The following is an 11,634-nucleotide window of genomic DNA, read 5'->3' as shown; positions in this document are numbered from 1 at the left end:
TATTATTATATTACTGTATATAACTTATATATATATGTATAGTATAAGTAATAACAGTAAAATATAGGAGCATTTGTTTCCTACCTTAATAATAATGCTAAAGGAACATCATGACTCCATCTTTGTAATGCCACAGTTCCTTCGACTCTTATAGTATTAACTTTCTCTCGAAGCGCGATATTTTGTCCTAGCGCAGAATGTCTTTCTTTTAGGATATCCATTATATTAGGCTGACGTAGAAAAGCAACTACTTTGTCATTGTAGGCTACAGGTATTTCAGGAGTAGCAGTTACAGACGATTGTTGCGGTCTGGGCGGCGGAAGGGGAGCTTCATCTAGCAATGTTCGTATATGAGCAGCTTCTGTAGGTAATCGTGGATCAATAAAAGACGTAGCTTTTCTAGCGTGACATATGAAAAATCTCTGAAATCATAATATTTATGATCAATATTATACGATTATATCAGATTACACAGAGTTTTTCTTTCCTGAGAATTAAAAACTTACTTTGCCTGTTCTATCGAGCTTTGATTCATATCCTCTTGGGAGTTCTTTGTTCGGATCAGCAAAAACATTAATTAAGGCAACTAAATCTCTATTATGCTCATATCTTGGAAAAACTACAGGATCTCTTCTAACTCTATTGATCATGTGTTTTAAACTTGGATTACGGTTGTACACCTCCATGGCATCGGCATTGGTGTGCAGTACAGTAAAGAAATCAGGCCGTGTTAAAAATAATACCGGTGGTATTGTGCTGATATCAAATAGTTCAGATTCGCCTCTGTCAGTACGATCATTCTGTCGCTCGTTATTATCAAAAAGATTGCCGTTTGAACCATTAGCTTCGCGATCTATGTTATCAGGACGCGAAATAGTTCGTCGTACACTTTGGTAACGCCTGTCTAATTGTTGTCTTCGTAAATCGGAACCAGTATTACGTGTCGTCAAACTTGGCCTTTGCCATGTTGTAGTTCGATTAATGTGATCTATGTAAAATACTCGGCCATGACTATCTATTCTCGCTTCCCATGCTGAAATATACATAGCGATTGATCAATTAACATTGAACAGAATGCATAGAAACTGACAGAAACAGAAATATAAGCATAATAGTATAATATTTACTTACATGGAGGTAGAGGTTCTTCTGAGGATAAAGATACGTTTGATGTTTGGCATACAGGCAATGGACATAAAGGTTTGGGTCGATGTGTGGGTGTGGGAGGACACTCTAGCTGACTAGCCAGTGTCAATTCTGGCCTTTCTCGTTGTCTGTGTGATCTCGGTGAACTTAATAAAGCGATACTTTTTGTAACTGCTGTCCTTAACTGAAACATTGATTAATCCGTATATAGTTTAGATGCAACAACATCGCATAATAATAAAGTTATTAACAATCTCAACCTTAAGATTTGATGCTTCATCAACGTCTACAATCTCGAATCCAAAACAATCCTCAGGATGTAATGGCGCTGGATGCCTTTGATGTCGTTTAGGTAACTCTGGTGCTCCGCTTGGTAAAGCATTGCTTCTATGTAATGGTCGATGTGCTGTTCTTGGTGGAAGTGGTGGTGGCATTGGATAGAGAGTCTCGTATAATGATTCGGGAGACAAATGACCACCTGTGCTACGCCACAGCTGATAATATTCTGCTCCTTCCTTTGTTATAACTCCGTTGGGTCTGCACTGTCTCTAAAATAAAATAGTTTTGTTTTTATAATAATATTTTTAATTATGGAAAGAATGAATATTAAGAATAAGGAGAGATGAGGGAGAAAAAGCTTTAAGTATATATAAGATAGATGCGTAAATGTATAGATCTATGCGATAAGAAGAAACGATGAGGAGAATATAAGATTGGAAAACTAAAGGCTGTAAGAATAAGATTATAATTTAGTGTAAGTAGTGCAAATTAATAGTAGGATAAGATAAGTTAAGATAGAGTAATGCAATTTTATATTTTGTGAGCTAGATAAAGAAAAGGGAAAAAATAAGCGGATAATAAGATAAGATAGTAAAATAGTAAAATAGTTTAAATAGTAAAATAGTAAATCAAGAGCGCGTGTAAGGTATGGATGGATGAGTGAAGTTAAGAGATTGTAAATCAAGTCCCTTTCTTGGCTATATTATATGCTGCAGAATAATAAATTCTATTCATTCATATAATAACGGTTCTATTTATTAGAAAGAGAAAGACCAAAGAAAAGGAATGCAAAAGATAAAAAAAAAACAAAAAAAATTCATTCTGAAAGTACAAGGATGCCAAAATCTAGGAAAGTAAACCATTCAAGAGAACTTTGAAGCTCAAAAGAAATATTTATGATTCATAAATGATCACCAATGATTATTCCACTTCAATGGTATATTAGTAATTATTTTCACTTATTAGCGCGATATTCTTTGAGATGACCGTTACAAATCCAGAAAACTAAACCGCTCAAAAGAACTTTGAAGCTCAAAAGAAATATTTAAGTCACAAATGACTATTCCACTTCAATAGTATGTTAGTAATTATCTGGAGAGGTAAGTAGTGTCTCGGCACTAAGCATGGCGTGAGACATTGTTTTCACTTATCAGCGCGATCTTTTGAGACGACCATTACAAAACAAATGTTTATCTAAGAATAAGAATAAACACGACCCGTAAGTGTGAATATATCAAATACGATAAAGAAAGCCAAGAATGTCTATCTGTTAATGTATGTTTATAAGAAAATGTTTTTGAGTCATAATAATAATAATTAGTACAAGAAACTTAACAATGTTGTCAATTCTTAATGAAAATTTTATCAAAAAACTTTATTGAAAAATCTTAATTAAAGCTTGATCGATAATAATAATTTGCGAAAAAGATACGTAATTTATTTACCTTTTTGATATCATTGTTACTTATACTCGCATGTTGCAACTCTATATCTGAATTGCTTTCCTCGCTGCTATTCGATGAACGAGGTTCCGAATCTAAGCAACGAATTCTTTCCAATTGATTTTGTCTAGTAAGTGACGAGTCCAAAAGTGCTACTGCATTCTCCTCAACTTCAGATTGTTGAACACTGGCAGTTTTAGGCATTTTCTCTAAGATTGGCAGTTTAAACGGTTTACCTAGACTCACAGAATCATGACATGAATCATGTCCCATGTCTTGTGATGTTGATATTTCTTTACAAATATGTTTAGATGAACTGGGTAATTCATTTCCGTCATTTTCAAGTAAATTCTTATTATTATTGTCTAATATATTTAAAGATATTTTTGTATTATTAGTCGCATCACTATAATTAGCTGAAGTTGCACTTTGCAAATTTAACGATTCTTTGGATATATCTAAAGACAGAGACATTAATCCATCTGTCAATAAGTTACTTTCATTACTTTCATGATCTACCTTGCAATCTTTATCGTCATTGCTAGACGTTTTTAATAATATATTCACAAGACTAAAATGACTTGTATCAGAATCATCATCTTTTAAAGACTGTTTACAAGTATGCAAAGGTATTGTCTCTTGAATCGATTTGTGCCTAGTATCTGATGAAACATCTGTATTATTATTGCACAGATTCCCTGCACTTGATTTGTCACTGCATTCTTCAATATTATAACTCTTCTCAAATCCATAAGCTTTCTCATCTGGAATATTGTTAGAACAGGTTGCCAATTCTGAAGCATCATCACAATGAATTTCAGAAATGTTCTCTGCTAACAAGCCTTTCTTTCTGGATAAATTTTTATGAGCAACAAAAATTGATTTTTTACTCAAATTTTGTACCATATTGTTACATGTAGTACCATCATCATCTTCTTCAGTTTGTTTAACCAGTATTGAAAATCTATCTAAAATTTTGAAGGAAATACATCTTTATTATCATCCTTTGCATCTATAGATTAAATAAGAGAACTTTGCAAAAATTCTTTGTATGTTAAAAATATGAATAGTTAAAATTATTCACAAATTTGATATTGACATTACCTGTTGTCTTAGATTGAGGATATAAATTCTCTGCTTCAAGCACGTTAATTGTCGTTACAAAGTTATCACTTGTAGATACTGCATCTTCAGTCGAATTCAAAAACTTGGTTCTGACTTCCGACGTGGATACCTTGTCACCATTAGCATTGGTCAGATGAGTATCTATATGTTTCGCAGATACAATCGAGTCTTTATTCTCAGAATTTAAGGTCATTAATGAGACAGATTGCTCGTTAGATTTCTCAGTATTCTCCTCTTCTTTGAAAACACTGCCCATGGCATCTGTTTCAGATGGCATCTTCTCTTCAAAACATATTCGCAATCGAAAGCCCCATGAAATCCTGCAATAGAAGAAGCAGTTTAAACTTAAAGAACTTTGACTGTGCAAGTCTGTGAAAATTTCGAGCATGTAAATACACTTCATACAGCGAGATCTTAATTTTTACAGTATAAAATTCAGTGTAAAAGTATAAGAGAACGACCGTAATTAAATAAAATACAGAACGAAAAGAACAAATTAAAGTTGCATCGAAACATAAATCGACGACGTTAATTAATCACACGAAATTTCAGATGCAAAAGGGAGGCGGTACCTGACGCGAGCAGAAATATCGTCGATGTTTAATTTATCAATGGAAATTAACTGCTTCTTCTCAACACATTCTGTTCCGTACATATACAAGACGGATACGCGGACGAGATGCTACGGGAAAGCCGCTCCTTTGCCACGATACCACATGCTTGACACGTAACGTAATAAGATACACTACAGACAGCCGTCCCTCTTTCTTTTCCACGTAGTATCCGTCACTTTATTTATGCGTGACTTTATTCTCATCAATTACTCAGTACACGCGTGAACGAGTATATTTGACAGCGCGGACGTAGCAGACTATAAGCAGGCTAGTGATTTTATTTTCTCTCATCTGTGTTGTCCAGTGTTACCAAATGGCCTATGGCCTAGTTACATCGTGCACTTACTATTAACTAGTTACTTTCTATTAATGATCTTAATTTTTCGGAGATATGTTGAAACATATATATGATATATGTATTTAATTAATTATGATGTATATTGTATCAATTTAGTACATCATTCTTTAAATTTATTGGTGAAATTAAAATAATTTAATAGAAAGTTACTAGTTAGTACACGTATGATCAAGTGCACGATGTAAACTAGGCCAATTTGGAACACAACCATAGGCTGTGGTCAAAGTCTTGCTAAAAATGCTTTGAAGCGTTTGATGGATTAATTAGAAGAAAGAATTTTACAAACTGACCAATTAAAAATGCTTCAAAACATTTGTAGCATTGACCATAAATCGCACCCTAAACGAATAATCGAATCTCGATTCATCGAAGGAAAAAACTATCGATTATTTCGATTGATCAGCGAATATTCCATCGTCTCCATCCCTAGCCACAAAATGGAGGACTTGTAGTTCTCTTCGTTAAACGTGAGAAATTATGAGAGATTCCTTTATTATTATCTATTGTTAATAATCGACGTTGGTGCATTTTGATGCGCGTAGTTGAGTACAGTTATAGCGTGCATTGACAACGTGATTGTATATTTTTATAGAAAGTTTTATAGCATTTATCCGCATCCGTGAGTCGGTAGCTTCAGTGGAGATCGAGTACTTTTGTAATAATTATCAACAATATGTTCAAGCGGAGAGCTTTTAATATTGCTGTTTATCGTTAAAAGCTCTTTCTCTTTTTGTTTAAATATTTAAAACGTTTAAAACTTCACTGACGTGCCTATCGACAATTAATCTGTCGATAATTAAACTGAAAATTAATCTCAGAAGAATATCCATTAATTTAAACGCATGACAATTTTGTAAAATCGCAAGTTGGTAATTTTTTGATTTACGATCCTCGTCGCCAATAAAATGGATTTCGGCACTTTGATCTCTGTCGCGCAAAAGAATGAAGTAAAAAAACAGGTTAGTCCATATTGTTGACATCTATGAGAACTTTCCAGCAAGAGAGACACATATTGTTTTGCATCAATGGCTTTGCGTTTTGGTTCCTGAGCTTAAATTCTAATAAGTAAACATCATGATTGTAGATATAATATATAAGTATACATAGAGAGCTTTTCAGAAGAGGCACAAATTGATACAAGAGACATCCTGTCCTTGTTTGATAATCAGTAAGGAACAAAAATAGAATGATTCTATGTCGATTTGTATCTTTGCTGGAAAGCTTCCTATATATACTTATTATATTTACAACTACGATGTTTACTTACATCAGGCCTGTCTAATTTGAACTCTGGAGCCAAAACATAAAACAAATTGATGTAAAAAAATTCAAGGTAAAATTTCGTAGACTATAAAATGTTGATATGCATCTAAGTGATGCTTATCAACACTTTATACTTCCTAAAATTGTACATTGAATTTATAATTTTTTTACGTCAATGGCTCTGTGTTTTGGCTTCAGAGCTTAAATTGGACAGGCTTAATTTATATCATATTTACAAATGACGAAGTGTCGATGTAATGATCAATTTAAGTTAGATGCTTTTTGCTCTGTGGACCATCCTTCTTGAAGCGTTTATTTATTTTTCAGCAGACTGTTAAGTGCTATCAAACAAAATTTGCACCACTGAAGAAGCAGTCTAAACAATCTAAAACCCTTTCTGATAATATCAAAAAATTTTTAGCTCGAAAAGAAGAGGAAGAGAAACAAAAAGCCTTGGAAGAAAAAAGAAAAAAGGAAGTGAGTTAAAATGCATAATAAAAGATTGCTGTATTAGTATCTGAATAATTTATTTATATTTTGTGCTCTCTTTATATGATTTTTGAGTATGTATACAATAAGAGGTGGATATTTTATGCTCTTAACAGTATTAAGTTTTTATTTTTAAAATATCTTTTGTTTTAACATTTTTTTGTGTCACAATTTGTGTTCTTTAGAAAAGCCTTGTATTTAGTTGTTCATTTTTTTATAAGACACTTTGAAATATATGTGTGTGTGTGTGTGTGTGTGTGTGTGTGTGTGTGTGTGTGTGTGTGTGTGTGTGTGTTTTAAGAAACTTTTTAAAATCATATTATAGACATTGCAATATAGAATCATATTGTTGCTCTTGATAAGAGTAACAATATGATTCTATATTGCAATTACTTATTGCATCTTCCACTTGCAGAAATTACTCCATTTATGTCCATTTTCATCGATGTAGGGTAATTTTAATCTTGGTTTAACTTACTCCTTTTCTAATTTTTAGAAAAGGATAAAAAGTAAGTTAGTAGCATTAGGAAATATAAGGGTTTTAATTATGAATTCTCTTATATACTGGAAAATATGGATTTACATTAAAATAATTAAGTAATAAAGTCTCCCAGAACTGTTCTTAGTATGTTTCACATCAAATCCTGAATAAACTCCAGATAGTTGCTTTTCATTTTCATCAAATAATTTTTATTTATGATGTCATGGCTCAGTTGAGTGTACATTCCTTTTTATTCTGAGAAATGAAATTTAATTGAGAATATAAAGATTGTGTTTCAAAATTGATTTTTAAGAAAAGCCTCTTTTTTTTTTAACTGGACAAATACCCTTCTAATATCCAGAACATATGTAAGAAAAAAAGGTTCTCCTTGGAAGAAAAATTATTAAAAATTTTGATTTTGAAGGAAGGAAATTTCCGTCTGTCTTCAAAATTTATTTGTTAGTTTCTAAGAGAGGCTTTTTTTTAACTGTTTAGATTTAAGTTAGATTATATTAAAAGGTAACAAATTAAATATAGACAGTTTGTCTCACCTTGGACAAATGATATCGTAAAACGCGTTAATTCTTAAAACCTTCATTATGGAAGTTAGCAGCTACTCCAGAGCTTTCTAAATAATAATCGTTACGTTGTTCACGACATTCCAGATTTTAATGTAACTTCAAAGTTGTTCAATGCTACGTTATCTCCAGATAAATTAAAACCTTGAATTAATATATCTGTATGAATAAATTTGAACTTTATATTATTGAATAACTATACACATTAGGAAAGATCTCCAATGATCTTAACATATGTTATGAAGGTCATAATCCTAAGTAATCTCCAACAAGTTTTAGCCAGCGTTCATCCTTTGTTAAAAAGTTAATAACAAAAAAAGGTTTTAAGAAATAACCTTTCATTTTTTTATAATATTCTATATAATATTAAACTACTCTACTATATTTCCTGTTTATAGGCATTCCATGATCTTTCCTAAAAAAATTTTTAAATATTTCAAGTCTTGTAGTAACATCAAGTTATATTTTTTTTCAGAATCTTTTAGCTTTACGAGATCAGAAGACTCAAAATCGGATAAACAAACACTTGAAAGTTTGTAAAGCAGCGAATAAGTCGGTGATTGAGGATGCCATTGACAGTGAAAATACAGCTATTACTATTGCAGGTAGTATAATATTTTACATACTTAAATAATTTTTTTTTACAGATGAAATAGATTTTATGAGAGTTTGTTTTATATTTTTATCTAAAATTACATATCGTAAGAAAGGACAAGTTTGAAATAAAATGTAAAAATAAAGTTCCAAACACACAAGAATACCAAGAGATTTTTTTATTTAATTATAATTATTTTATTTTTTACAACGTATAGCCTTTTTAATACATTTGAAAAATTATAATATAGTGCTGTTAAATTTCTAAATAACAGTGAAGTATTGTTAAAGTAAAACAAATAGAATTGTATCATTATGTAATTTGCAAAGTAATAAAACTGTAAAAGTATAGTGATTATAAGGCATTAAAATGAAAGTTATAGCAAAAAATAGTTTATTTACACAAAAGTAGTCTTGATATTAACTTGATTAATAGAAAAATTTATCCATAATGGGCAACATTTTTGCCCACAGGATATACAAGCAATACAATATATTATTTATCCATCATCCCAAATCGAGGCAGAACAATTTCACAGTGGGTTTGCACAGCGATGGATGCTTTAAGGTCAGCCTTATTCCGAAATAATCCAGATAACTCATAAGTATATGAAGTCTGCTATAGTATCTCAGTTTTATAACATTTATGAATTTTTTTCGAAGTAATGTAGAGAGAAAGCCGTGATTTAATTTATATTTATCAAATTAATAGACATATATGCATGTTGCTGTATTACTTTGATTTTTTTCTTCCGTAAATAAATAAAATTAAATAAAAATAAAATAATTTTTATTGTGCATTTAATATGCATAATGTCTTACAATTTTTTTCATTATTTATTGTTTATTTTATTTTTTTATTTCATGTTAAATGTTATTTAAATAAACGATGTTAAATGTAATATGCATATATGACAATTGTTAAAGAAAAAGTAGAAATGTGATTTAGCTTAGATTATATTGAGATGTTTGTTGCATTTTTTTCATCGCAACTATTCTTTCAACGATCTTTTTTTATTGTATTTTATTTTTTATATCATCTCTGTATTTATTCTTGTTTTTCTCTTTTATTTCGTGGTATTTTATTAATATCAGGAATTTTCTTATCTATAAAATGAATGTTTTGTGCTTGGTATTTGGAACTTTATTTTTATATAATTACTGAAATGATATTACTGATATGTTGCTCTAAGTATATCCTTAAAATATATTTATAATATACATTATTATAGTATAATTTTTTATATAATTCATTATATTGCTACAGGCCCATCTCAACCTGATGAAGATGATTATGGATATGAATCTCAGGCAGCTTCTGCATTGTACAATCAACTTATGAATAAATATAATAGTTTACCTCCGGAAAAACCTCTTTTTAGTGCTAGTGAAAGAACAGTGAAAGATATTGCATCCACAAAGGTATATTTCTTTACGAAAAATTAAAGAAAATATTTCGAGAGAGTGTAATTTAATATAATTGCAATTCAAAAATATGTAATAAAACAATAATAGCTATCATAAAGTATGTTTTAAACTGGAAATTTAAAAAGTTCATAAAAATATTATTTAAGTATTGATTGATATATATCTTTCTCTTATATTTCGGATATTTTTCTCCGCTTATTTATATATTACTATTATTATATTAAAAGTTCACAATTTAATTTCGAAAAAGTATCCTTTATGATAATAATTATTTTTTATTTTATACACGTTATTTTTTCTCTGATAAAAAGAAATAAATCATTTTTTCGTATCAATAAAAAAGAATAACAAATATATAATATTCTATCATATTTTATATAATTAAATATTGTTTTATATGTTATAGGATAGAGTAAAACAAGCTCTAAAACAACAAGAACTTGAAGAAAGTAGTGGACATAGGAAAAAAAGAAAATCGAACATTTCAAATATAAAAGAAACTGAAATTGAAGAAAAAGTAGAAAAAAACAACAAAGAAATTAATAACAAAGTCAAAGAAGTTAGAGAAAACAAAGACGAAAAACCCAAAGTGAAGAAAAAATCATCGCTACCACCTATAGGTTTTGCGGAACTTTTAAAACTCGCCGAAGTAAAGCAGCATGAACCTGTAGTTGTAGAAGTTAAACCAAAAGTTGAAAATGAACGACCCATGACAAAACGTCAAAAAATGGAACACATACAAGAAAGAGAAAGGAAGGAGCAACGTGAAAAAAAAGATTTAGAGGCAAATAAAAAGACAAATACATCTACCAAGCTTGATAAAACACAAGTGAACAGAATTCCTAAAGCTAATGAAAAATCTGTAATCTCAAATTCAACACTGAATAAAATGTCCAAATGTGCAACAACCATTCCTAAACAAATTACTGATAAATTCGACATTAAGCATAATATCGAAAAATCAAATTCAAACAAGAGCTCATTTCAGAATGAATTATTAGAGGAACGAAAAAAATTAGAAGCTGAGAGAAGACAATTGGAGGAAATGCGACGCGCTATCGAGGAAGAAAAGAAGAAATTAGTACACAGTAAAAATAAAATAGAAAATGTAAAATCTGAACCATGCGACAAATTAAATATAACTAAATCTAAATCTATAAATAAGCAAATATCCAAGGACATTAAATCGCGGCAATATCCACCTTCGGATTTAAAGTTACAATCCATATTAGCTAATACTAAACCAAAACAATTTCCACCATCTGATGTTAGGTCTACAAAATCTAATACAGTCGTCAAAAAAATATCCAATAAAAGTAATTTTATTTATAAATTATGCAATACGATTAAAGAATTTTAAAACTCAAATAATTAATAATAATTTGAAACCTATTTAATTTTGCAGGACGTATCTGTGATGATGAGGAAGATGATTCAGATTTGATTGATTTCATAGACGATGAGCCAGAAGATAATGAAGAAGATTATAGTAAACATATTAGCGAAATATTTGGTTATGATAAGAGTAAATATAGAAATATCGATGATGATGATGATACTGCTATGGAAAGTAATTTTGCGCAACAATTAAAGGAAGAATATATATCTTCAAAAATAGGTATTTATTTATATGAGCATTTACATGAGAATTTTGTAACATAGGTATAAATAATTTATTAATGTATAATTTAAAATTAAATATTTATAGGATATATGGAAGATTTAGAGGATATGCGCATGGAAGCATTAGAAAAAAAGAGAAAAACTATTTCGAAGAAGAGAACAAAGAAATAGTATAAATTATTTCAGCTTTACATATTATATGTAGCTTATATCT

The 11,634-nt window shown here is 30.1% G+C and overlaps 2 protein-coding genes across 3 annotated transcripts in view; one reads left to right on the top strand and one right to left on the bottom strand.

Annotated features, from left to right (window-relative positions):
• The window catches only part of LOC108689174 (E3 ubiquitin-protein ligase HECW2), a 6,817-nt gene extending 1,987 nt beyond the window's left edge, over window positions 1-4,830 (bottom strand). The window contains exons 1-7 of the mRNA XM_018195829.1: window positions 4,565-4,830; window positions 3,972-4,312; window positions 2,871-3,835; window positions 1,407-1,694; window positions 1,132-1,330; window positions 507-1,033; window positions 87-422 (exon numbers count right to left, since the gene is read on the bottom strand). Coding sequence (XP_018051318.1) covers window positions 87-422; window positions 507-1,033; window positions 1,132-1,330; window positions 1,407-1,694; window positions 2,871-3,835; window positions 3,972-4,312; window positions 4,565-4,647 — 2,739 coding nt within the window. The 5' untranslated portion in view covers window positions 4,648-4,830. The remainder of the gene's footprint in view (window positions 1-86; window positions 423-506; window positions 1,034-1,131; window positions 1,331-1,406; window positions 1,695-2,870; window positions 3,836-3,971; window positions 4,313-4,564) is intronic.
• Window positions 4,831-5,701: 871 nt separating this feature from the next.
• LOC108689181 (protein SPT2 homolog) lies at window positions 5,702-11,591 on the top strand. 2 transcript variants are annotated; one of them, XM_018195838.1, is made up of 7 exons: window positions 5,702-5,923; window positions 6,558-6,704; window positions 8,251-8,380; window positions 9,637-9,791; window positions 10,204-11,113; window positions 11,203-11,415; window positions 11,506-11,591. In XM_018195838.1, the coding sequence occupies exons 1-7, from the start codon at window positions 5,870-5,872 to the stop codon at window positions 11,589-11,591; spliced, it is 1,695 nt and encodes a 564-aa protein (XP_018051327.1). In that variant the 5' UTR covers window positions 5,702-5,869. The 2 variants fall into 2 exon arrangements, with proteins under 2 accessions (XP_018051327.1, XP_018051325.1); XM_018195836.1 differs by having other exon boundaries at window positions 6,555-6,704.
• Window positions 11,592-11,634: the final 43 nt, after the last annotated feature.

The sequence above is a fragment of the Atta colombica genome, unplaced genomic scaffold, assembly GCF_001594045.1.
Source record: "Atta colombica isolate Treedump-2 unplaced genomic scaffold, Acol1.0 scaffold261, whole genome shotgun sequence".
NCBI classification, from domain to species: Eukaryota; Metazoa; Arthropoda; class Insecta; order Hymenoptera; family Formicidae; genus Atta; species Atta colombica.
This window is presented reverse-complemented; position numbering and strand designations above follow the sequence as displayed.